Raw genomic sequence first — 24,309 nt, 5'->3', positions numbered from 1 at the left:
GTACAGCAGGGCGGGGGAAGGACAGGGGCCTGTTGGGAGGGAGAGAGAAAGTAGCCATACTCACACTAGTTAGACACACTTGTTGCTGCCATAGGTTATATATCATACAATTGATGCAAATAAGCAAAAATGTTTTATGGGATGCACGTCATAAACACTACATTCAAAAGTTTGCTGTTTTATTTAATGAAGAATTTCACAGTACAGCGCATTTGGAAAGTATTCAGACCCCTTGACTCTTTCCACATTTTGTTAGGTTACAGCCTTATTCTAAAATGGATTAAATCGTTTTTTCCCCTCATCAATCTACACACAATAGCCCATAGTAAAAAAACAGAAATATCACATTTACATAAGTATTCAGAACATTTAGTCAATAGACTGCTGAGCATTTATTTTTTATTATCCATTTTAGAATAAGGCTGTTGAAAATACTGAAGGCATTATATATATATCTGAATACTGAAGGCATTATATATATATATATATATATATATATATATATATATATATTTAAAGGAATACTCTCTCAAGTAATTGAATACTAATGTTCATTAGGATATTCGATTAACAGTCCCCATCCCTCTGTGTGTGTCTCATAGTCCTATTTGAACCTTGAAAGGCTTTGTTTGAATTAAATACTATTATCCATGTGACATGGCTACATACAAGTACTGTATATACAGTACAGTACATTCAGAAAGGATTCAGACCCTTTGACTTTTTCCACATTTTGTTACGTTACAGCCTTATTCTAAAATGTATTAAATAAAAAAAAATCCTCATTAATACCCCATAATGACAAAGCGTAAACAGGTTTTTAGAAATGTTTGCAAATGTATAAAAAATAAAAAAACAGATATACCTTATTTACATAAGTGAACAGACACGTTGCTATCAGACCTGAAATTGAGCTCCGGTGCATCCTGTTTCTATTGATCATCCTTGAGTTGTTTCTATAACTTGATTGGCGTCCACCTGTGGTACATTCAATTGATTGGACATGATTTGGAAAGGCACACACTGGTCTATACAAGGTCCCACAGTTGACAGTGTATGACAGAGCAAAAAACAAGCTATGAGGTCGAAGGAATTGTCTGTAGAGAAGGGTACCAAAAAATGTATGCAGCATTGAAAGTCCCCAAGAGCACAGTGGCCTCCATCGAATGAATGAATAGAAGAAGTTTGGAATCACCAAGACTCTTCCTAGAGCTGGCCGCCCGGCCAAACTGAGCAATTGAGGGATACGGGCCTTGAACCCGATGGTCACTCTGACAGAGCTCCAGAGTTCCTCTGTGGAGATGGGAGAACCTTCCAGAAGGACAACCATCTCTACAGCACTCCAACAATCAGGCCTTTATGGTAGAGTGGCCAGACAGAAGCCACTCCTCAGTAAAAGGCACATGATAGCCCGCTTGGATTTGCCAAATCCTTCCAGGGGGACAGACCATCAGAAACAAGATTCTCTGGTCTGATGAAACCAAGATTGAACTATTTGACCTGCATGCCAAGTGCCACATTTGGAGGAAACCAAGCACCGCTCATCACCTGGCCAATAACATCCCTATGGTGAAGCATGGTCAGGATCAATGGAAAGATGAATAGAGCAAAGTACAGAGAGATCCTTGATGAAAACCTGCTCCAGAGTGCTTAGGACCTCAGAAGGTTCACCTTCCAACAGGACAACGATAATTAGCACACAGCCAAGACAACACAGGAGAGGTTTCGGGACAAGTCTCTGAAGGTCCTTGAGTGGCCCAGCCAGAGCCCGGACTTGAACTCGATCGAACACCTCTGGAGAGACCTGAAAATAGCTGTGCAGCAATGCTCCCCATCCTACCTGACAGAGCTTGAGAGGATCTGCAGAGAAGAATGGGAGAAACTCCCCAAATACAGAGGTGCCAAGCTTGTAGCGTCATACCCAAGAAGACTTGAGGCTGTAATCGCTGCCAAAGGTTCATCAACAAAGTACTGAGTAAAGTGTCTGAATACTTATGTAAATGTCATATATATATATATATTTTTTTTTTTAATTGTCAAAAACCTCAAAAAAACTATTTTTGCTTTGTCATTAAGGGTATTGTGTGAAAAATAATTATATTTTAGAATAAGGCTGTAACCTAACAAAATGTGGAAAAAGTCAAGGGGTACTGAATATTTTCCGAATGTATTGTATAAAATTAGTAATTGATTGGAGAAGTCAAATTGCTTTGAATCTTTGAAGGAAAGATGTCTGGTCACGAAGGAATGAAGCAGTGTCTTCTTGCTCCTCTGTTGCCTGAAACCTGAAACCTGTGTAGTCATCACTGTATAACATCAATGTTTAACCCCCAATACGCTGCCTTCACTTCAAAGGCTGACAGTTTCTATATCTTGAGAAAACATCATTAGCTCTTGGCCTCATAAATATGGGAGGCGGCTAGCCCACCAGGAGGTTCAGCCTCTCTGATCTGAGCTCTGACTGGAGGCATAAGGATTTCCATCTAGCTAAGCTAGCTATAGCTACAGTACAGCCACTGCTGCACTCCGTCTGCTCCTTTCACAGCTCCAAACCAACGCATTTACAAAAGATAACGATTCTACAGAAAAGGGAAAATCATTTTCTCTGGCTCTGCGTCAATAGTTCAGACTCTTTTCAAATGCTTCCCCATGATTACAGTTAGGCCAGTTGTTTGAGTAATTGCCACAGTGCAGCAGGACCAATGACGTATAAACCCTGGATTGGTGATGCTATGTATTGACCATTGAGAGGCTTTGAAGCCACCAGTCGGCCAAATTGGCACGCCTCAGTAGGAGCAGTCCTCCATAGGAATGAATGGAATTCTACAGGATTTCAATTAAATGTTTCAAGGACGAAAATCAAAGTATTTAGGATTTTTGTTGTTGTATTGGGGACAGTAACACCAGTAAAAACTAAAAATGATACTTAGTAAATAGTTAACCATTTTTAAATGTGTTAGTTTTATGTTTCGCTCACATAATATACAGTGGCTTGCGAAAGTATTCACCCCCCCCCTTGGCATTTTTTCCTATTTTGTTACCTTACAACCTGGAATTAAAATAGATTTTTTGGGGGTTTGTATCCTTTGATTTACACAACATGCCTACCACTTTGAAGATGCAAAATATTTTTTCTTGTAAAACAAACAAGAAATAAGACAAAAAAACAGAACTTGAGCGTGTATAACTATTCCCCCCCCCCCCCCCAAGTCAATACTTTGTAAAGTCACCTTTTGTAGCAATTACATCTGCAAGTCTCTTGGGGTATGTCTCTATAAGCTTGGCACATCTAGCCACTGGGATTTTTGCCCATTCTTCAAGGCAAAACTGCTCCAGCTCCTTCAAGTTGGATGGGTTCCGCTGGTATACAGCAATCTTTAAGTCATACCACAGATTCTCAATTGGATTGAGCTTTGACTAGGCCATTCCAAGACATTTAAATGTTCCCCTTTAAACCACTCAAGTGTTTCTCTGGAAGACTGAAACAGGTTTCCCTCAAGACTTTCCCTGTATTTAGCACCATTCATCATTCCCTCAATTATTTTTTAAATATTTTATTTTTAACCCCTTTTCTCCCCAATTTCGTGGTTTCCAATTGTTAGTAATTACTATCTTGTCTCATCGCTACAACTCCCGTACGGGCTCGGGAGAGACGAAGGTCGAAAGCCATGCGTCCTCTGAAACACAACCCAACCCAGCCACACTGCTCTATTTTCCGGCTACCCGGATAAAGCACTAAATAAACTTCAGTTAGTGCTAAATACGGCTGCTAGAATCCTGACTAGAACCAAAAAATTTGATCATATTACTCCAGTGCTAGCCTCTCTACACTGGCTTCCTGTCAAAGCAAGGGCTGATTTCAAGGTTTTACTGCTAACCTACAAAGCATTACATGGGCTTGCTCCTACCTACCTCTCTGATTTGGTCCTGCCGTACATACCTATACGTACGCTACGGTCACAAGACGCAGGCCTCCTAATTGTCCCTAGAATTTCTAAGCAAACAGCTGGAGGCAGGGCTTTCTCCTATAGAGCTCCATTTTTATGGAACGGTCTGCCTACCCATGTCAGAGACGCAAACTCGGTCTCAACCTTTAAGTCTTTACTGAAGACTCATCTCTTCAGTGGGTCATATGATTGAGTGTAGTCTGGCCCAGGAGTGGGAAGGTGAACGGAAAGGCTCTGGAGCAACGAACCGCCCTTGCTGTCTCTGCCTGGCCGGTTCCCCTTTTTCCACTGGGATTCTCTGCCTCTAACCCTGTTACGGGGCTGAGTCACTGGCTTGCTGGGGCTCTCTCGTGCCGTCCCTGGGGGATGCGTCACCTGGGTGGGTTGATTCACTGTTGTGGTCGGCCTGTCTGGGTTCCCCCCACCCCTTGGGTTGTACCGTGTCGGAGATCTTTGTGGGCTATACTCGGCCTTGTCTCAGGATGGTAAGTTGGTGGTTGAAGATTTCCCTCTAGTGGTGTGGGGGCTGTGCTTTGGCAAAGTGGGTGGGGTTATATCCTTCCTGTTTGGCCCTGTCCGGGGTGTCCTCGGATGGGGCCACAGTGTCTCCTGACCCCTCCTGTCTCAGCCTCCAGTATTTATGCTGCAGTAGTTTATGTGTCGGGGGCTAGGGTCAGTTTGTTTATCTGGAGTACTTCTCCTGTCCTATTCGGTGTCCTGTGTAAATCTAAGTGTGCGTTCTCTAATTCTCTCCTTCTCTCTTTCTTTCTCTCTCTCGGAGGACCTGAGCCCTAGAACCATGCCCCAGGACTACCTGACATGATGACTCCTTGCTGTCCCCAGTCCACCTGGCCATGCTGCTGCTCCAGTTTCAACTGGCCTGGGCCCTAGGACCATGTCCCAGGACTACCTGACATGAGGACTCCTTGCTGTCCCCAGTCCACCTGGCCATGCTCCTGCTCCAGTTTCAACTGTTCTGCCTTACTATTATTCAACCATGCTGGTCATTTATGAACATTTGAACATCTTGGCCACGTTCTGTTATAATCTCCACCTGGCACAGCCAGAAGAGGACTGGCCACCCCACATATGCTCTCTCTAATTCTCTCTTTCTTTCTCTCTCTCGGAGGACCTGAGCCCTAGGACCGTGCCCCAGGACTACCTGACATGATGGCTCCTTGCTGTCCCCAGTCCATCTGACTGTGCTGCTGCTCCAGTTTCAACTGTTCTGCCTTATTATTATTTGACCATGCTGGTCATTTATGAACATTTGAACATCTTGGTCATGTTCTGTTATAATCTCTACCCGGCACAGCCAGAAGAGGACTGGCCACCCCACATAGCCCGGTTCCTCTCTAGGTTTCTTCCTAGGTTTTGGCCTTTCTAGGGAGTTTTTCCTAGCCACCGTGCTTTTACACCTGCATTGTTTGCTGTTTGGGGTTTTAGGCTGGGTTTCTGTACAGCACTTTGAGATATCAGCTGATGTACGAAGGGCTATATAAATAAATTTGATTTGATTTGATTTGATTCTTAACACAGCGCGCCTCCGACCCGGAAGCCAGCCACACCAATGTGTCGGAGGAAACACTGTAAACCTGGCTACCTTGGCTAGCGCGCACTGTGCCCGGCCCGCCACAGGAGTTGCTGGTGCATGATGAGACAAGGATATCCCTACCGGCCAAACTCTCCCTAACCCGGACGACGCTAGGCCAATTGTGCGTCGCCCCACAGACCTCCTGGTTGCGGCCGGCTGCGACAGAGCCTGGAACTTCTTTCCTTCTTAATGCATTTGAGCCAATCAGTTGTGTTGTGGCAAGGTAGGGGTGGTATACAGAAGATAGCCCTATTTGGTAAAGGACCAAGTCCATATTATTGCAAGACCAGCTCAAATAAGCATTATTACTTTAAGACATGAAGGTCAATATGGAAAATGTCAAGAACTTTGAAACCTTCTTCAAGCGCAATTGCAAAACCCATCAAGCGCTACGATGAAACTGGCTCTCATGAGGACTTCCACAGGAAAGGAAGACCCAGAGTTGCCTCTGCTGCAGAGGATAAGTTCATTAGAGTTACCAGCCTCAGAAATTGCAGCCCAAATAACAGAGTTCAAGTAACAGACACATCTCAACATCAACTGCTCAGAGGAAACTGTGTGAATCAGGCTTTCATTGTTAAATTGCTGCAAAAAAGGACACCAATAATAAGAAGAGACTTGCTTGTAGGGCTGGGCGATATGGCTAAAATATCATATCATGGTATTTTACACATTTTTGACGGTATTTTATGTTTTGATTAATAAAAGTTCTAAATGTGCTTTATGAGTAGTGCATGACCCTAGGGTGGCAACACATACATTCTAAATTGCAACTCCCCTCCAAGTCTCCGACCACTACCTTGTATCCTTTTCCCTCTCGCTCTCATCCAACACCTCCCACACTGCCCCTACTCGGATGGTATCGCGCCGTCCCAACCTTCGCCTCTCTCCCCCGCTACTCTCTCCTCTTCCATCCTATCATCTCTTCCCTCTGCTCAAACCTTCTCCAACCTATCTCCTGATTCTGCCTCCTCAACCCTCCTCTCCTCCCTCTCTGCATCCTTTGACTCTCTATGTCCCCTATCCTCCAGGCCGGCTCGGTCCTCCCCTCCCGCTCCGTGGCTCGACGACTCATTGCGAGCTCACAGAACAGGGCTCCGGGCAGCCGAGCGGAAATGGAGGAACACTCGCCTCCCTGCGGACCTGGCATCCTTTCACTCCCTCCTCTCTACATTTTCCTCCTCTGTCTCTGCTGCTAAAGCCACTTTCTACCACTCTAAATTCCAAGCATCTGCCTCTAACCCTAGGAAGCTCTTTGCCACCTTCTCCTCCCTCCTGAATCCCCCTCCTCCCTCTCTGCAGATGACTTCGTCAACCATTTTGAAAAGAAGGTCGACGACATCCGATCCTCGTTTGCTAAGTCAAACGACACCGCTGGTTCTGCTCACACTGCCCTACCCTGTGCTCTGACCTCTTTCTCCCCTCTCTCTCCAGATGAAATCTCGCGTCTTGTGACGGCCGGCCAACCAACAACCTGCCCGCTTGACCCTATCCCCTCCTCTCTTCTCCAGACCATTTCCGGAGACCTTCTCCCTTACCTCACCTCGCTCATCAACTCATCCCTGACCGCTGGCTACGTCCCTTCCGTCTTCAAGAGAGCGAGAGTTACACCCCTTCTGAAAAAACCTACACTCGATCCCTCCGATGTCAACAACTACAGACCAGTATCCCTTCTTTCTTTTCTCTCCAAAACTCTTGAACGTGCCGTCCTTGGCCAGCTCTCCCGCTATCTCTCTCTGAATGACCTTCTTGATCCAAATCAGTCAGGTTTCAAGACTAGTCATTCAACTGAGACTGCTCTCCTGTGTATCACGGAGGCGCTCCGCACTGCTAAAGCTAACTCTCTCTCCTCTGCTCTCATCCTTCTAGACCTATCGGCTGCCTTCGATACTGTGAACCATCAGATCCTCCTCTCCACCCTCTCCGAGTTGGGCATCTCCGGCGCGGCCCACGCTTGGATTGCGTCCTACCTGACAGGTCGCTCCTACCAGGTGGCGTGGCGAGAATCTGTCTCCTCACCACGCGCTCTCACCACTGGGGTCCCCCAGGGCTCTGTTCTAGGCCCTCTCCTATTCTCGCTATACACCAAGTCACTTGGCTCTGTCATAACCTCACATGGTCTCTCCTATCATTGCTATGCAGATGACACACAATTAATCTTCTCCTTTCCCCGTTCTGATGACCAGGTGGCGAATCGCATCTCTGCATGTCTGGCAGACATATCAGTGTGGATGACGGATCACCACCTCAAGCTGAACCTCGGCAAGACGGAGCTGCTCTTCCTCCCGGGGAAGGACTGCCCGTTCCATGATCTCGCCATCACAGTTGACAACTCCATTGTGTCCTCCTCCCAGAGCGCTAAGAACCTTGGCGTGATCCTGGACAACACCCTGTCGTTCTCAACTAACATCAAGGCGGTGGCCCGTTCCGGTAGGTTCATGCTCTACAACATCCGCAGAGTACGACCCTGCCTCACACAGGAAGCGGCGCAGGTCCTAATCCAGGCACTTGTCATCTCCCGTCTGGATTACTGCAACTCGCTGTTGGCTGGGCTCCCTGCCTGTGCCATTAAACCCCTTCAACTCATCCAGAACGCCGCAGCCCGTCTGGTGTTCAACCTTCCCAAGTTCTCTCACGTCACCCCGCTCCTCCGCTCTCTCCACTGGCTTCCAGTTGAAGCTCGCATCCGCTACAAGACCATGGTGCTTGCCTACGGAGCTGTGAGGGGAACGGCACCTCAGTACCTCCAGGCTCTGATCAGGCCCTACACCCAAACAAGGGTACTGCGTTCATCCACCTCTGGCCTGCTCGCCTCCCTACCACTGAGGAAGTACAGTTCCCGCTCAGCCCAGTCAAAACTGTTCGCTGCTCTGGCCCCCCAATGGTGGAACAAACTCCCTCACGACGCCAGGACAGCGGAGTCAATCACCACCTTCCGGAGACACCTGAAACCCCACCTCTTTAAGGAATACCTAGGATAGGATAAGTAATCCCTCTCACCCCCCCCTTTAAGATTTAGATGCACTATTGTAAAGTGACTGTTCCACTGGATGTCATAAGGTGAATGCACCAATTTGTAAGTCGCTCTGGATAAGAGCGTCTGCTAAATGACTTAAATGTTAAATGTTAATTGTTCTATACTGTTCAATTCAACTTCAACCTAAAATAATTTCCCGCATTTCCAGCAATACGTAATATGGTACAGTACACTGACTTGATTAGTTAAATAAAGGTTAATTTTTTCCCCAAACTTGTCATAATTAGTTTTTAATCCAGAGAGGCTAGAAAAGTGATCAAGATCTTCAATGAGACTTTGCAGGGATCAAGATTTATTTTGTATTTATTTATTATTTCACCTTTTTTTAACCAGGTAGGCCAGTTGAGAACAAGTTTTCATTTTAAACTGCGACCTGGCCAAGATCAAGCAACGCAGTGTGACAAAAACAACACAGAGTTACACATAAACAAACGTACATTCATGTTTGCGACTTAAGAAAACTTCAATCATCAGCATACATTGACACTTTTGTTTTTATCCTCAGGATTTCTAACCTCTTGATGTTCTTCTTGGATCTAATTTTAATAGCTAGCATTTCAATGGCCATAATAAATAGATATGGAGACAACGGACAGCCTTGTTTTACTCCTCTTAAAAGCTCAGTACGTTCCGATAAGTAACCATTATTTACTATTTTACATCTGGGGTTGCTGTACATAACTTTAACCCATTGTATAAGAGATTCACCAAAATGAAAGTAATCCAGGCATTTATATATAAATTGTAGTCGTACTTTATCAAACACATTTCCAAAATCTGCTATGAAGATCAGGCCTGGTATCGTTGATGTTTCATAATGTTCAATTGTTTCAAGTAACCGTTGTACATTATCTCCAAGATATCGTCCATGTAAAAAACATGTCTGATCAGGAGGAACAATATCTGGTAAAACCTTTATTCTGTGTGCTATGCATTTCGCCAGGATTTTGGCATCTCTGGAAATGTTTAGTGTAGCCTACTGTTCTCCGGGTATAATGCAAGATTAACTTTGAGCAAAACATTAGGACATTTAGCAGGCTACGTTCTTTCTATGACAAACATTAGAAATATGATGGCCATGCATCGTTTTTGCAAAATACCTTGCTTTTTAATTGTTAGCTCATTTACTTTTGTGGCTGCCAGCCAAATAGCGTTGCACTTTTCATCTGAAAATTAAGCTATTTTATGCCAAATGTGCTGCACTAATATAGTTGCAGGCCACGGATACTATTGAAGAGAAAAAAACACGACTTTCAATAGGAAACGTGACTCCTGTCAATACACAGCTGGACTCACCTGTTTCTGCTTTCTCCCATTGTGCTATTTACAAACAAACACATGACTGGCTCAACTGTTCTCGGAAACTACGGTGAGCTTCATAATGTGACAGGTGAAATGAATAATGTGATCTGCTTTATCTCCTAACGGATTGCACAAGTTGACCGCAGTTATTTACTTAAAAAGTAGCTACAAATATGTAAATAGTTTTAATGGTATTAAATGTATTGAAACAACATCCCATGGCTACCCCAGTGTACCGTACTGTATACCGCCAAAGCCTATTTTGGATAAGGCAGTAGTTTGTGGGTGGAGGTGTGTGTATGCAGAGAGGTTTGATCTAGACCGATGTACTTACATTTGATGCCCAGTAGCAGTGCCAGGTTAGGCTCCTTGCCCTGGGCCCTCTGGGTGAGAATACTACAGAGGGCCTTGAGGTCCAGCAAACACAGGGACATCTCCTTAAGTAAGGGCCCCGCTTCGGGCCCTTGGCCCCCGCTGCCCTGACGCACCACCACGCCCTCCTCCACCTGCGTTCGGTTCTGTAGGAATACACACACACAGTGGAACACACACACTTAGCTTAGATATCCACACTGGGTTTATTTTTAAACACTGACACTAATGCAGCAGAGCTCTGGAGTGTTCATTAAATTCATGTAAAACCCATTAAATCCGCCCCAATATTAAATAGGATTTTGAGCCAGTTCAAAGTAGATAAAGTGTTACTGAATTGAAACACAAATTGGCAAAATTCTTTGCTCTGCTTAAAAGCGTCGTTGTCGTTCTCTGTCACTGCCACAATGCATTAATAACAACAACACATTGTAAATGGCTAGAGAAGGGAGTTTAGTCGCTCACAATAGGAACACAAGCATTTCACGGACCTGCAATAACATCTGCTAAATATGGGTTTGTGACCAATACAATTTGATAACTTTTTGTTATCATAACAAGACAGCTGCCTATTATTTCGAAACAGAAATGGATTTGTCCATTAGGGCTCCAGAGAGTGTATTTTTGGATGAAACTGTGCATTTGAGAGAGAAATGCTGAAGAAGTGAGAACTGCCGCTGGCAGGCATTGTCTAAAGCGGAGTGGAGTGTGTGAGTATTTGTGTATTTACACTCCTTTGTAACCTGAGAGGATCATCAACACTTGCACAGCCTCTCATTGGTTCTGCTTTGAAACAGAATAGTTCAAATAGACACTTTAAAATGAGTCTCTCCAAATGTCTCACAGAATACCATGTAGTTTGGAATAATAATCACCATCCCTCAACAGGATAACGAGGCATCATAGTAACACAAACACCCACCAAGGGGACAGAAAGGTAATAGTAGTTGTTGCAGGTGCAAAGTCATTTTAGGACCGATTATCCAAGATCCTGCTCTTCCAAGATGGAGGCAGTTTCACCACAAAAAAAAAAACTCTTTCATCTCAGTTTCACACCCAAAGGCGCTTACCACTTGTTGATGCCTGGAGTCAAATTTCCCTCCTCCCCTGTCATTCTTTCTGCACGCTGCTGGGGACATAGTGTGCAGCTTAAGACCCAGCCTCCACAGAGCAGTGGAGTTAAAACCACCCATACTAGACACACCACACAGACTCATCTCATCTTGTCATATCTCACCGTCCCTGCGCCGACAACCCTTTGAGTAGTCGGAGCCAGGCAACACTCCCTCCCCTCACCCTCCATCCCCCTCTCCCTCCCTCCCCCTCTCTCTCCAAACCAGCGACCTCCCTTTGTGGGAGCCGAGCCGGGGAATCTTCCAGCTGATAATTGCCTCTTGTGTCCCTGTCAGTGGGATAATGTATGGTGCTGCCGCGCCAGCCACGTGTGTGTGTGTGTGCTCTCTACCTCTCCTCTCTCCTCTGTACAGGAGACACACACACACGTGTTCCCGCCCTCTTCTGCCCGCCCGGCTGTCACATGCATGAATTCAGACCTTTCATCGCTGGGCTCGTCCTCACCTTGAGACGGGTGGGGGAGGTGAAGAATGACACCGTGAATTCTAATAGGGTGCGTGTGGTAGTGGTGGGAGCTGGAGGGGCCATATTGGGTTATTCATGACTTGGCTGCTATGAAAAGATCCGAGGACAAAAAGGGTCACTAGTGGAACATAATGGGGGTGAATGGACCTCTCCATCACCAGCTAAACCTGGGACAGAGCTACTGTCTGTACTCCAATCTACCCGAGGTTCTAATATGTGTCCTTTGTCCTGATCTTGTCCTCATTTTGATTGTGCCCACATTCTTAGATAGGAGTAGACCATTTTAAAAGGCCCATTGTGAACTGATTTTGATCAGGTCTCATAAGTGTAAACTTATAGTAAACATTCAGGACGCGTGTTAGTGGCAGGTATAAACGGGGCTAAAGAAATGTCCCCTAATTGTTTGCTCCCGAGAACAATTCTACTTTACGACGCTGTACACGTTTGTAGTTAGTGTTTTCGGAGAGGCTGCGCTGGGCTCAGCAGCGAGGGGCTGGTTACCTGGTGGAGGGTGCAGGAAAAGGCATCCAGGGCCTCGTCCTTCTCCTGTAGCTGTTGCTGGAGCTCTTGGGAGAGACATCGCTCCTTCTGCAGCCTCTGCTCTACAGCCTGCAGCAGAACAATAAGACAGCCATCGCATGAAACGCCCGCTATGCTGTACGATGCACTGATGACAGCGATGACTGATCATCATCCTCTTCTTAAACATTATCATCATCATCACCACTCACAGACACACTCAAGGACAGACACACAATATGACAACTACTAGACGACAATAGCACCTGATGGAAGCATATTGTTGACCCAAATACAGTCTAATAATAGGGCTTACCGTCAGCTCAAGGGTGAGTTTTTCTATCTGGTTCTTCTGATTGTCTATCAGCTGAAAAAGAGCAGAGTGGAATCGTAAACATCTGGTAGCTGTCAAGACTCAGCACTCTGAATGACTCTGTGTGTGTGTGTGTGTGTGTGTGCATTCTGCGTCTGACCTTGCTGGTGGTGGCTTGCTGTTCCTGTAGTCTTGCGTTCTCTACCTCCAGCTGCTTTAGGTCCAGCATGGGGAGCCGGACGCCGTCCTCAAGACACTGCTCCACCTTCTCCTGCAGGCTGGGGGAACCAGAGAGAGACACAACGCTAAGGCACCGTCTGTCATCAACACAACCCCAGCTAACCAGCTCTGACTGTTTTAACACACTGCTCCGCCTTCTCCTGCAGGCTGGGGGAACCAGAGGGAGACACAACGCTAAGGCACCGTCTGTCATCAACACAACCACAGCTAACCAGCTCTGTTTGAAAAGCACTGTGACAATTAAAAACATTTTGCATTTCTATTCCTTGGTCATACCTCTGCACAGCAGCCACCAGCTCCTTCTCCCTCTTGCACTGGGTCTCAATCAGATCCTCTTTCTCCTGCAGCACGGTGCGACCTTCCTCCAGGTTTTTCTCCAGACGAGCCACTGTGTCCTGTAGGCCCTGGGCCTTCCCCTGACTCTCCTCCAGCTGATAAACACACACAGCACATGAACAGAACATTAGGACTGTACATACACAAACAGGCAAACACTAGATAAGACTCACCGAACCATACACACCAGTTTAGTGCACACAAACCCACACCACAAACCCATATGAAATTTACATTGACTTAATTGTCTGGTTCTTATTGACCTCTGGTGGTAAAATGGTGTATTACACGATAACGATTACCAAATTGAATCTCATTAATTGCCTTGAAGAAATTTACACAAAGCAGGTTGACGATGATTTAATTATCATTACAGTTCAGATAGACAGGGAAAACACAATAGGAGACATATTATCTTAAGGTTGATCAGAGGTTATTAACAGACACTTGCTGTTAATTGACAGTATGAACTCCCCTGCCTCCTCCTCTTTCCCCTCTAGCACTACCATTAATACAGCCTGAAATGGCTGATCTAATCAGGTCTAATGCGATTAAAGAGCTGTAATGAAGAGACGCCTCCGCTCCATTACCAGGTGTTACTGTAGCTTATCACTGAGACGCTAGCTAGAAGAGACGCTAGCTGGGGTTCACTGTCTGGCCATGCTAGAGGGGGTAGACATAAGGAGCTTTCTGACCAGTGACCACAAATCCAATTTCAACCAATAACCTTAACCTTTAACCCTCACCTGAACCTGGCCTTTAAGCTAAATCTTAACCCTGAAACTAAATCAAGACCATACAGGCTAGCTCATGTACTTTCTCCTCATTTTGGGGGTATTTTCTAACATAGCCGTCAAATGACTAAGAAGCATAGCAGAGATTCTAGCGCAGATGCTAGCGGAGATGCCAGGCAAACGGGACCCCCTGAGGTGATCCTGTGGCTGGACAGGGTCTCTACCTGCTGGGCCTGGGTCTGGACCTCATCTAGGGAAGGCAGGTCAGCCAGGTACTTCTCCAGGGTTTCTATCCTCTGCTGCTTCTCCTGGTTCTGCTCACTCTCCCGCTGACACTTCTTCTTCAGGCTGTTGATGTAGCGGTCACGCGTCTTCATCTGGAGGGCGGGGTAGAGGGTTCATTACATTCATTAGGGTTGGGGTTGTGGCTAGGTTAAGTGTTCCAGGGGTGTACACATCAAGCTAGGGTTAGGGTTGTCGCTGATCCGGGGTATAGACATGAAGCTAGGGTTGGGGTTGTCGCTGATCCGGGGTATAGACATGAAGCTGGAGTTAGGGTTGTCGCTGATCCGGGGTATAGACATGAAGCTAGGGTTAGGGTTGTGGCTGATCCGGGGTATAGACATGAAGTTAGGGTTGTGAATGAGGCTGGGGTTGATCCGGGGTGTAGACATGAAGCTAGAGTTAGGGTTGTGGCTGATCCGGGGTATAGACATGAAGCTAGAGTTAGGGTTGTGGCTGATCCGGGGTATAGACATGAAGTTAGGATTGCAAATGAGGCTGGGGTTGATCCGGGGTGTAGACATGAAGCTAGAGTTAGGGTTGTGGCTGATCCGGGGTATAGACATGAAGCTAGAGTTAGGGTTGTGGCTGATCCGGGGTATAGACATGAAGCTAGGGTTAGGGTTGTGGCTGATCCGGGGTATAGACATGAAGCTAGAGTTAGGGTTGTGGCTGATCCGGGGTATAGACATGAAGCTAGAGTTAGGGTTGTGGCTGATCCGGGGTATAGACATGAAGCTAGGGTTGTGGATGAGGCTGGGGTTGATCCGGGGTGTAGACATGAAGCTAGGGTTGGGGTTATGGCTGAGGTTGGGGTTAGGGTTGATCCGGGGTGTAGACATGAAGCCAGGGTTGGGTTGTGGCTGAGGCTGGGATTAAGGTTGATCCGGGGTGTAGACATGAAGTTAGGGTTGTGGCTGATCCGGGGTGTAGACATGAAGCTAGGGTTAGGGTTGTGGCTGAGGCTGGGTTTAGGGTTGTTCCGGGGTGTAGACAAGAAACTAGGGTTAGGGTTGTGGCTGAGGCTGGGTTTAGGGTTGTTCCGGGGTGTAGACAAGAAACTAGGGTTAGGGTTGTGGCTGGGGGTTAGGGTTGATCCGGGGTGTAGACAAGAAACTAGGGATAGGGTTGTGGCTGGGGGGTTAGGGTTGATCCGGGGTATAGACAAGAAACTAAGGTTATGGTTGTGGCTGGGGGTTAGGGTTGATCCGGGGTGTAGACAAGAAACTAGGGTTAGGGTTGTGGCTGGGGGTTAGGGTTGATCCGGGGTGTAGACAAGAAACTAGGGTTAGGGTTGTGGCTGGGGGTTAGGGTTGATCCGGGGTGTAGACAAGAAACTAGGTTTAGGGTTGTGGCTGGGGGTTAGGGTTAGGGTTGATCCGGGTGTAGACAAGAAACTAGGGTTAGGGTTGTGGCTGGGGGTTAGGGTTGATCCGGGGTGTAGACAAGAAACTAGGGTTAGGTTTGTGGCTGGGGGTTAGGGTTGATCTGGGGTGTAGACAAGAAACTAGGGTTAGGGTTGTGGCTGGGGTTAGGGTTGATCTGTGTAATATGCCCATTGCTCACCTTATCCTCCAGCTTCTTGATGTCCTCTGTGTATTTCTGGGTGTTCTGTTTGAGGAACTCGTTGAGGTGGATGACCTCCAGCTCTGCAGCAGCCAGCTTACGGCCCAGCTCCCCGTTGTCACAGCACAGAGGGCTCATCCTGTCTGGGACCTGGAGCTGGTGCTGGGGGTGGAGCTGCAGATGTAGCTGGGGGTGTGACTGAGCCACTGGGCTGTCATATGGAGAGTCCTGGAAAAGAGGGGAGGATAGACATGAGTTGTCGGTCTTTCAAAGAGCTCCAGATATGTCAACAAATGGCAAAGCTTAAAAATGTTAACACACGGCCAGTACTGTGTATAACAGTATACTGTACCAAGTCAGACAGTTGAGATGTCACAGTGTCGGTGAGGCTTTATTACCTTAGCTTTGAGTAGACAGGGGTCGTCACAGCGCCCCTTCTGGCTCTGGAGGACCTGTTGCGCTTTCAGCTCGTTCTCCCTGATCCGAGCGTGGAGCTGTAGGATCTGCTGCTTCTGTCTGGAAAACACACATCCGACGTAGAATGTCAGCAATACACCACAATGTGTAGCAGAAGCAGCCATTCTGATATCCCAGGTAATATGCACACGTAAAGAAACGAGGTACACATTCAAATATGCAATGGTCACACACAGTGCCACCTCTCTCCGCGGTGAATATTACACAGGCTGGCAGTTAAACCGAAAAACACAGCCAACGGGCCAATCAATGTGGAGCATATAGGACCATATATAATAATACTATATAATAAGGTAGTTTGACTCCGTGTAGATCACTTAAATCTAATATTTCTCTCTTGTGAAGGGTGGGCCAGCTGGCTACACGCTATCCCGATGAGGCAAGCACAATTTCCTCCCCCTAAATCCCTCCCTGAAAAAAAAGTCATATTTATAATCAGCTCCTAAATATCTGTGTCTCTTTGCTTTGACATTTTCTGCCTTTCAGCAGAATAAAAAGGGGCGCGTTGATAAATGTTACCGGATCGAGATTGGAATACTAAATGCTTGGTGTTTCGGTTTGCTTTCGACTGCCACCTGGTGGTGAAATTTGCCCGTTTTCTCATTCATTTCAGTCACAATTGATGGAGACATTCAATAACGAGGCCCACAACTGAGAAATGTAACACCTTGACCAGCCTGCTGCTAACTCAACTCACGAACAATTACATACCGTTAGGAAACTGTTCATCCCATATTTAATGCACACAGCATGTTGTCGTATTCACAATAACACCAGTTGGCCAGGATATTGAGTGTGCTAGATTGATCTCTCCAGTTCAAAGTGGGTCCGGCCTTTTAATGTCATACCGGCCCACGTGTGGATGTGGCAGGGTGGTGTCTGTGTGCTGTGTGCCTCCTCTGTGTCTCTGCCTGTATTTCCTGCAGTAACCTCAGGGTAGTGTCTGTGTGCTGTGTGCCTCCTCTGTGTCTCTGCCTGTATTTCCTGCAGTAACCTCAGGGTAGTGTCTGTGTGTTGTGTGCCTCCTCTGTGTCTCTGCCTGTATTTCCTGCAGTAACCTCAGGGTAGTGTCTGTGTGCTGTGTGCCTCCTCTGTGTCTCTGCCTGTATTTCCTGCAGTAACCTCAGGGTAGTGTCTGTGTGCTGTGTGCCTCCTCTGTGTCTCTGCCTGTATTTCCTGCAGTAACCTCAGGGTAGTGTCTGTGTGCTGTGTGCCTCCTCTGTGTCTCTGCCTGTATTTCCTGCAGTAACCTCAGGGTAGTGTCTGTGTGCTGTGTGCCTCCTCTGTGTCTCTGCCTGTATTTCCTGCAGTAACCTCAGGGTAGTGTCTGTGTGCTGTGTGCCTCCTCTGTGTCTCTGCCTGTATTTCCTGCAGTAACCTCAGGGTAGTGTCTGTGTGCTGTGTGCCTCCTCTGTGTCTCTGCCTGTATTTCCTGCAGTAACCTCAGGGTAGTGTCTGTGTGCTGTGTGCCTCCTCTGTGTCTCTGCCTGTATTTCCTGCAGTAACCTCAGGGTAGTGTCTGTGTGCTGTGTGCCTCCTCTGTGTCTCTGCCTGTATTTCCTGCAGTAACCTCAGGGTGTCTGTGTCTGTGTGCCTCCTCTGTGTCTCTGCCTGTATTTCCAGTAACCTCAGTATTGTCTGTGTGCTGCCTGTATTTCCTGCAGTAACCTCAGGGTAGTGTCTGTGTGCTGTGCAGTAACCTCAGGGTAGTGTCTGTGTGCTGTGTGCCTGTCTCTGCCTCTGTGTCTCTGCCTGTATTTCCTGCAGTAACCTCAGGGTAGTGTCTGTGTGCTGTGTGCCTCCTCTGTGTCTCTGCCTGTATTTCCTGCAGTAACCTCAGGGTAGTGTCTGTGTGCTGTGTGCCTCCTCTGTGTCTCTGCCTGTATTTCCTGCAGTAACCTCAGGGTAGTGTCTGTGTGCTGTGTGCCTCCTCTGTGTCTCTGCCTGTATTTCCTGCAGTAACCTCAGGGTAATGTCTGTGTGCTGTGTGCCTCCTCTGTGTCTCTGCCTGTATTTCCTGCAGTAACCTCAGGGTAGTGTCTGTGTGTTGTGTGCCTCCTCTGTGTCTCTGCCTGTATTTCCTGCAGTAACCTCGGGGTAGTGTCTGTGTGCTGTGTGCCTCCTCTGTGTCTCTGCCTGTATTTCCTGCAGTAACCTCAGGGTGGGTGGGTGACCCTGTGCTGTTCACTCCCCTCCCCTGGCACTGCCCAGCTTGTCCTGTCAGCGCCAGCCTGCCACTCTGAAAGGGGACACCTCAGACGCGTGTGGCCGACATGCCGCCACACAGACATCTGCTCAAGGTCATTGAAAAAGTGTGTGTGTGCATGCCTCGGCTGGGTAGACAGTGACAGTGTGTGTGTGTATGTGTGTGTACATGCCTCGGCTGGGTTGACAGTGACAGTGACAGTGTGTGTGTGTGTGTGTAGATGCCTCGGCTGGGTTGACAGTGTGTGTGTGTGTGTGTGTGTGTGTGTGTGTGTGTGTGTGTGTGTGTGTGTGTGTGTGTGTGTGTGTGTGTGTGTGTGTGTGTGTGTGTGTGTGTGTGTGTGTGTGTGTGTGTGTGTGTGTGTGTGTGTGTGTGTGTGTGTGTGTGTAGATGCCTCGGCTGGGTTGACAGTGACAGTGTGTGTGTACATGCCTCGGCTGGGTTGACAGTGACAGTGTGTGTGTACATGCCTCGGCTGGGTTGACAGTGACCGTGTGTGTGGCTGGGTTGACAGTGACCGTGTGTGTGTGTACATGCCTCGGCTGGGTTGACAGTGACCGTGTGTGTGTACATGCCTCGGCTGGGTTGACAGTGACCGTGTGTGTGTACATGCCTCGGCTGGGTTGACAGTGACCGTGTGTGTGTGTACATGCCTCGGCTGGGTTGACAGTGACCGTGTGTGTGTACATGCCTCGGCTGGGTTGACAGTGACAGTGTGTGTGTGTACATGCCTCGGCTGGGTTGACAGTGTCCGTGTGTGTGTGTACATGCCTCGGCTGGGTTGACAGTGACCGTGTGTGTGTGTACATGCCTCGGCTGGGTTGACAGTGACAGTGTGTGTGTACATGCCTCGGCTGGGTTGACAGTGACAGTGTGTGTGTACATGCCTCGACTGGGTTGACAGTGACAGTGTGTGTGTACATGCCTCGGCTGGGTTGACAGTGACTGTGTGTGTGTACATGCCTCGGCTGGGTTGACAGTGACAGTGTGTGTGTACATGCCTCGGCTGGGTTGACAGTGACAGTGTGTGTGTACATGCCTCGGCTGGGTTGACAGTGACTGTGTGTGTGTACATGCCTCGGCTGGGTTGACAGTGACAGTGTGTGTGTACATGCCTCGGCTGGGTTGACAGTGACTGTGTGTGTGTGTGTACATGCCTCGGCTGGGTTGACAGTGACAGTGTGTGTGTGTACATGCCTCGGCTGGGTTGACAGTGTCCGTGTGTGTGTGTACATGCCTCGGCTGGGTTGACAGTGACCGTGTGTGTGTGTACATGCCTCGGCTCGGTTGACAGTGACAGTGTGTGTGTACATGCCTCGGCTGGGTTGACAGTGACAGTGTGTGTGTACATGCCTCGGCTGGGTTGACAGTGACCGTGTGTGTGTGTGTGTACATGCCTCGGCTGGGTTGACAGTGACAGTGTGTGTGTACATGCCTCAGCTGGGTTGACAGTGACAGTGTGTGTGTACATGCCTCGGCTGGGTTGACAGTGACAGTGTGTGTGTACATGCTTCAGCTGGGTTGACAGTGACAGTGTGTGTGTACATGCCTCGGCTGGGTTGACAGTGACAGTGTGTGTGTACATGCCTCGGCTGGGTTGACAGTGACTGTGTGTGTGTGTGTGTACATGCCTCGGCTGGGTTGACAGTGACTGTGTGTGTGTGTGTACATGCCTCGGCTGGGTTGACAGTGACAGTGTGTGTGTACATGCCTCGGCTGGGTTGACAGTGACCGTGTGTGTGTGTACATGCCTCGGCTGGGTTGACAGTGTGTGTGTACATGCCTCGGCTGGGTTGACAGTGACAGTGTGTGTGTACATGCCTCGGCTGGGTTGACAGTGACAGTGTGTGTGTACATGCCTCGGCTGTGTTGACAGTGACAGTGTGTGTGTACATGCCTCGGCTGGGTTGACAGTGACTGTGTGTGTGTACATGCCTCGGCTGGGTTGACAGTGACAGTGTTTGTACATGCCTCGGCTGGGTTGACAGTGACAGTGTGTGTGTACATGCCTCGGCTGGGTTGACAGTGACAGTGTGTGTGTACATGCCTCGGCTGGGTTGACAGTGACTGTGTGTGTGTGTGTACATGCCTCGGCTGGGTTGACAGTGACATGTGTGTGTCGGCTGGGTTGACAGTGACCTCGGCCTCGGCTGGGTTGACAGTGACAGTGTGTGTGTGTACATGCCTCGGCTGGGTTGACAGTGTGTGTGTACATGCCTCGGCTGGGTTGACAGTGACAGTGTGTGTGTACATGCCTCGGCTGGGTTGACAGTGACAGTGTGTGTGTACATGCCTCGGCTGGGTTGACAGTGACCATGTGTGTGTGTGGACATGCCTCGGCTGGGTTGACAGTGACAGTGTGTGTGTGTACATGCCTCGGCTGGGTTGACAGTGTGTGTGTACATGCCTCGGCTGGGTTGACAGTGACAGTGTGTGTGTACATGCCTCGGCTGGGTTGACAGCGACAGTGTGTGTGTACATGCCTCGGCTGGGTTGACAGTGACCGTGTGTGTGTGTACATGCCACGACTGGGTTGACTGTGTGTGTGTACATGCCTCGGCTGGGTTGACAGTGACAGTGTGTGTGTACATGCCTCGGCTGGGTTGACAGTGACAGTGTGTGTGTACATGCCTCGGCTGGGTTGACAGTGACAGTGTGTGTGTACATGCCTCGGCTGGGTTGACAGTGACTGTGTGTGTGCACATGCCTCGGCTGGGTTGACAGTGACAGTGTGTGTGTACATGCCTCGGCTGGGTTGACAGTGACTGTGTGTGTGTACATGCCTCGGCTGGGTTGACAGTGACAGTGTGTGGCCCATAGAAATTAATAAAGGATGTCAGAGACTGACAGACTGCAGTGCTCTAACTTTCCACTGGGCAACGACAACCAGAAGGGACACTCACGGAATGTTTTTTTCCTTCCAATGTGGCGAACAGAGTCAGACACCATGCTGGAATATAATGAGGTACAGTGGGGCAAAAAAGTATTTAGTCAGCCACCAATTGTGCAAGTTCTCCCACTTAAAAAGATGAGGCCTGTAATTTTCATCATAGGTATGACAACTATGACAGACAAAATGAGAAAAAAAATCCAGAAAATCACATTGTAGGATTTTTTAATGAATTTATTTGCAAATTATGGTGGAAAATAAGTATTTGGTCAATAACAAAAGTTTATCTCAATACTTTGTTATATACCCTTTGTTGGCAATGACAGAGGTCAAATGTTTTCTGTTAGTCTTCACAAGGTTTTCACACACTGTTGCTGGTATTTTGGCCCATTCCTCCATGCAGATCTCCTCTAGATCAGTGATGTTTTGGAGCTGTTGCTGGGCAACACAGATTTTCAACTCCCTCCAAAGATTGTCTATGGGGTTAAGATCTGGAAACTGGCTAGGCCACTCCAGGATCTTGAAATGCTTCTTACGAAGCCACTCCTTCGTTGCCCGGGCGGTGTGTTTGGGATCATTGTCATGCTGAAAGACCCAGCCACGTTTCATCTTCAATGCCCTTGCTGATGGAAGGAGGTTTTCACTCAAAATCTCACGATACATGGCCCCATTCATTCTTTCCTTTACACGGATCAGTCGTCCTGGTCCCTTTTCAGAAAAATGTTTCCACCCCCATGCTTCACAGTAGGTATGGTGTTCTTTGGATGCAACTCAGCATTCTTTGTCCTCCAAACACGACGAGTTGAGTTTTTACCAAAAAGTTCCATTTTGGTTTCATCTGATCATATGACATTCTCCCAATCTTCTTCTGGATCATCCAAATGCTCTCTAGCAAATTTCAGACGGGCCTGGACATGTACTGGCTTAAGCAGGGGGACACGTCTGGCACTGCAGGATTTGAGTCCCTGGCGGCGTAGTGTGTTACTGATGGTAGGCTTTGTTACTTTGGTCCCAGCTCTCTGCAGGTCATTCACTAGGTCCCCCCGTGTGGTTCTGGGATTTTTGCTCACCGTTCTTGTGATCATTTTGACCCCACGGGTTGAGATCTTGCATGGAGCCCCAGATCGAGGGATGTCTTCCATTTCCTAATAATTGCTCCCACAGTTGATTTCTTCAAACCAAGCTGCTTACCTATTGCAGATTCAGTCTTCCCAGCCTGGTGCAGTGGAGGACAGAGGAGCCTCTTAAAGAAGAAGTTACAGGTCTGTGAGAGCCAGAAATCTTGCTTGTTTGTAGGTGATCAAATACTTATTTTCCACCATAATTTGCGAATGAATTAATTAAAAATCCTACAATGTGATTTTTCTGGATTTGTTTTTCTCATTTTGTCTGTCATAGTTGAAGTGTACCCGTGAAAATTACAGGCCTCTCTTATCTTTTTAAGTGGGAGAACTTGCACAATTGGCGGCTGACTAAATACTTTTTTGCCCCACTGTACATACTGACTCAGTCCGACTGTGTACATTTGCTGCTCAGAGGCCTTCGCCCAATATAATAATGCTAGGATTCAGATGTGTTTCTCCTCGAATTGTTTTGGTGTTTTTTAAAATCCAGCCTCAATGAATTCCCCTGCTTGGCCCGATGACTCACTACTGCACCTCTGCTGGTTTTAAACATCCCTATCCTCTGCCGTGCATTTCTGACCTGTCAATCTCCAGCTCTCTCTGTCGCAGAAGGCCCTCTTTGATCTTCACCAGCGTGTTCACAGGAAGGGAGGCTCCGCCCAGCATCTGCACAGGAAACACACACACACACACATCGGTCAGCACACTTAACATCTACTAAGCAAGCAGATCCGCATCGTTTGTCATCTTTGTCAGCGTCGTCATTATCTTCATTATAATCAAACTAAAGATTTAACTAATAGACACCAAGAGAGTCAATGAGCCCGATGCCATTTCACACGTGTAACCTAAATGTAGTCCCTCTATACAAAGACATGAGCCACAGCTTATCTGCATGCGCTGGGCCTTCACACATTCCAACAGTATATCCTTTATAGCCCTCCTCTATACAGGAGTGTGGGCAGGGTGTCATGGACGGGCCGTTTTGGGCGGGCGTCTCTTCAACATTGGATCAGTGAGTGACTAATCTCCTATAGCATAACAAGGTCTCTGTGCCAGATGGCTGGGCTGCTGCAGGGCCCCTGGTAAGAAGCGGTCACAGGGATCACGATATGGGTCAGGTATGTCCTCACTATCTACTACTGCAGGGGCACAGGGATCACGATATGGGTCAGGTATGTCCTCACTATCCACTACTGCAGGGGCACAGGGCACAGGGATCACGATATGGGTCAGGTACAGTGCCTTGCGAAAGTATTCGGCCCCCTTGAACTTTGCGACCTTTTGCCACATTTCAGGCTTCAAACATAAAGATATAAAACTGTATTTTTTTGTGAAGAATCAACAACAAGTGGGACACAATCATGAAGTGGAACGACATTTATTAGATATTTCAAAAAAATTAACAAATAAAAAACTGAAAAATTGGGCGTGCAAAATTATTCAGCCCCCTTAAGTTAATACTTTGTAGCGCCACGTTTTGCTGCGATTACAGCTGTAAGTCGCTTGGGGTATGTCTCTATCAGTTTTGCACATCGAGAGACTGAAATTTTTTCCCATTCCTCCTTGCAAAACAGCTCAAACTCAGTGAGGTTGGATGGAGAACATTTGTGAACAGCAGTTTTCAGTTCTTTCCACAGATTCTCGATTGGATTCAGGTCTGGACTTTGACTTGGCCATCCTAACACCTGGATATGTTTATTTTTGAACCATTCCATTGTAGATTTTGCTTTATGTTTTGGATCATTGTCTTGTTGGAAGACAAATCTCC

At 47.5% G+C, this 24,309-nt stretch overlaps 1 protein-coding gene across 2 annotated transcripts in view; it reads right to left on the bottom strand.

Moving 5' to 3' along the window:
- cep85l (centrosomal protein 85, like) overlaps positions 1-24,309 on the bottom strand; it is an 87,481-nt gene that overhangs the window by 3,322 nt on the left and 59,850 nt on the right. For both annotated transcript variants that reach the window (XM_046298365.1, XM_046298363.1), the window contains exons 4-12: positions 23,119-23,204; positions 16,240-16,357; positions 15,842-16,069; positions 14,218-14,370; positions 13,200-13,354; positions 12,844-12,961; positions 12,687-12,737; positions 12,353-12,460; positions 10,215-10,398 (exon numbers count right to left, since the gene is read on the bottom strand). In XM_046298365.1, the coding sequence (XP_046154321.1) occupies positions 10,215-10,398; positions 12,353-12,460; positions 12,687-12,737; positions 12,844-12,961; positions 13,200-13,354; positions 14,218-14,370; positions 15,842-16,069; positions 16,240-16,357; positions 23,119-23,204 (1,201 nt within the window). The remainder of the gene's footprint in view (positions 1-10,214; positions 10,399-12,352; positions 12,461-12,686; positions 12,738-12,843; positions 12,962-13,199; positions 13,355-14,217; positions 14,371-15,841; positions 16,070-16,239; positions 16,358-23,118; positions 23,205-24,309) is intronic.

The sequence above is a fragment of the Oncorhynchus gorbuscha genome, linkage group LG14 (assembly GCF_021184085.1).
Source record: "Oncorhynchus gorbuscha isolate QuinsamMale2020 ecotype Even-year linkage group LG14, OgorEven_v1.0, whole genome shotgun sequence".
NCBI classification, from domain to species: domain Eukaryota; kingdom Metazoa; phylum Chordata; class Actinopteri; order Salmoniformes; family Salmonidae; genus Oncorhynchus; species Oncorhynchus gorbuscha.
The sequence above is the reverse complement of the archived record's forward strand: the minus strand, read 5'-3'. Positions and strand labels throughout refer to the sequence as shown.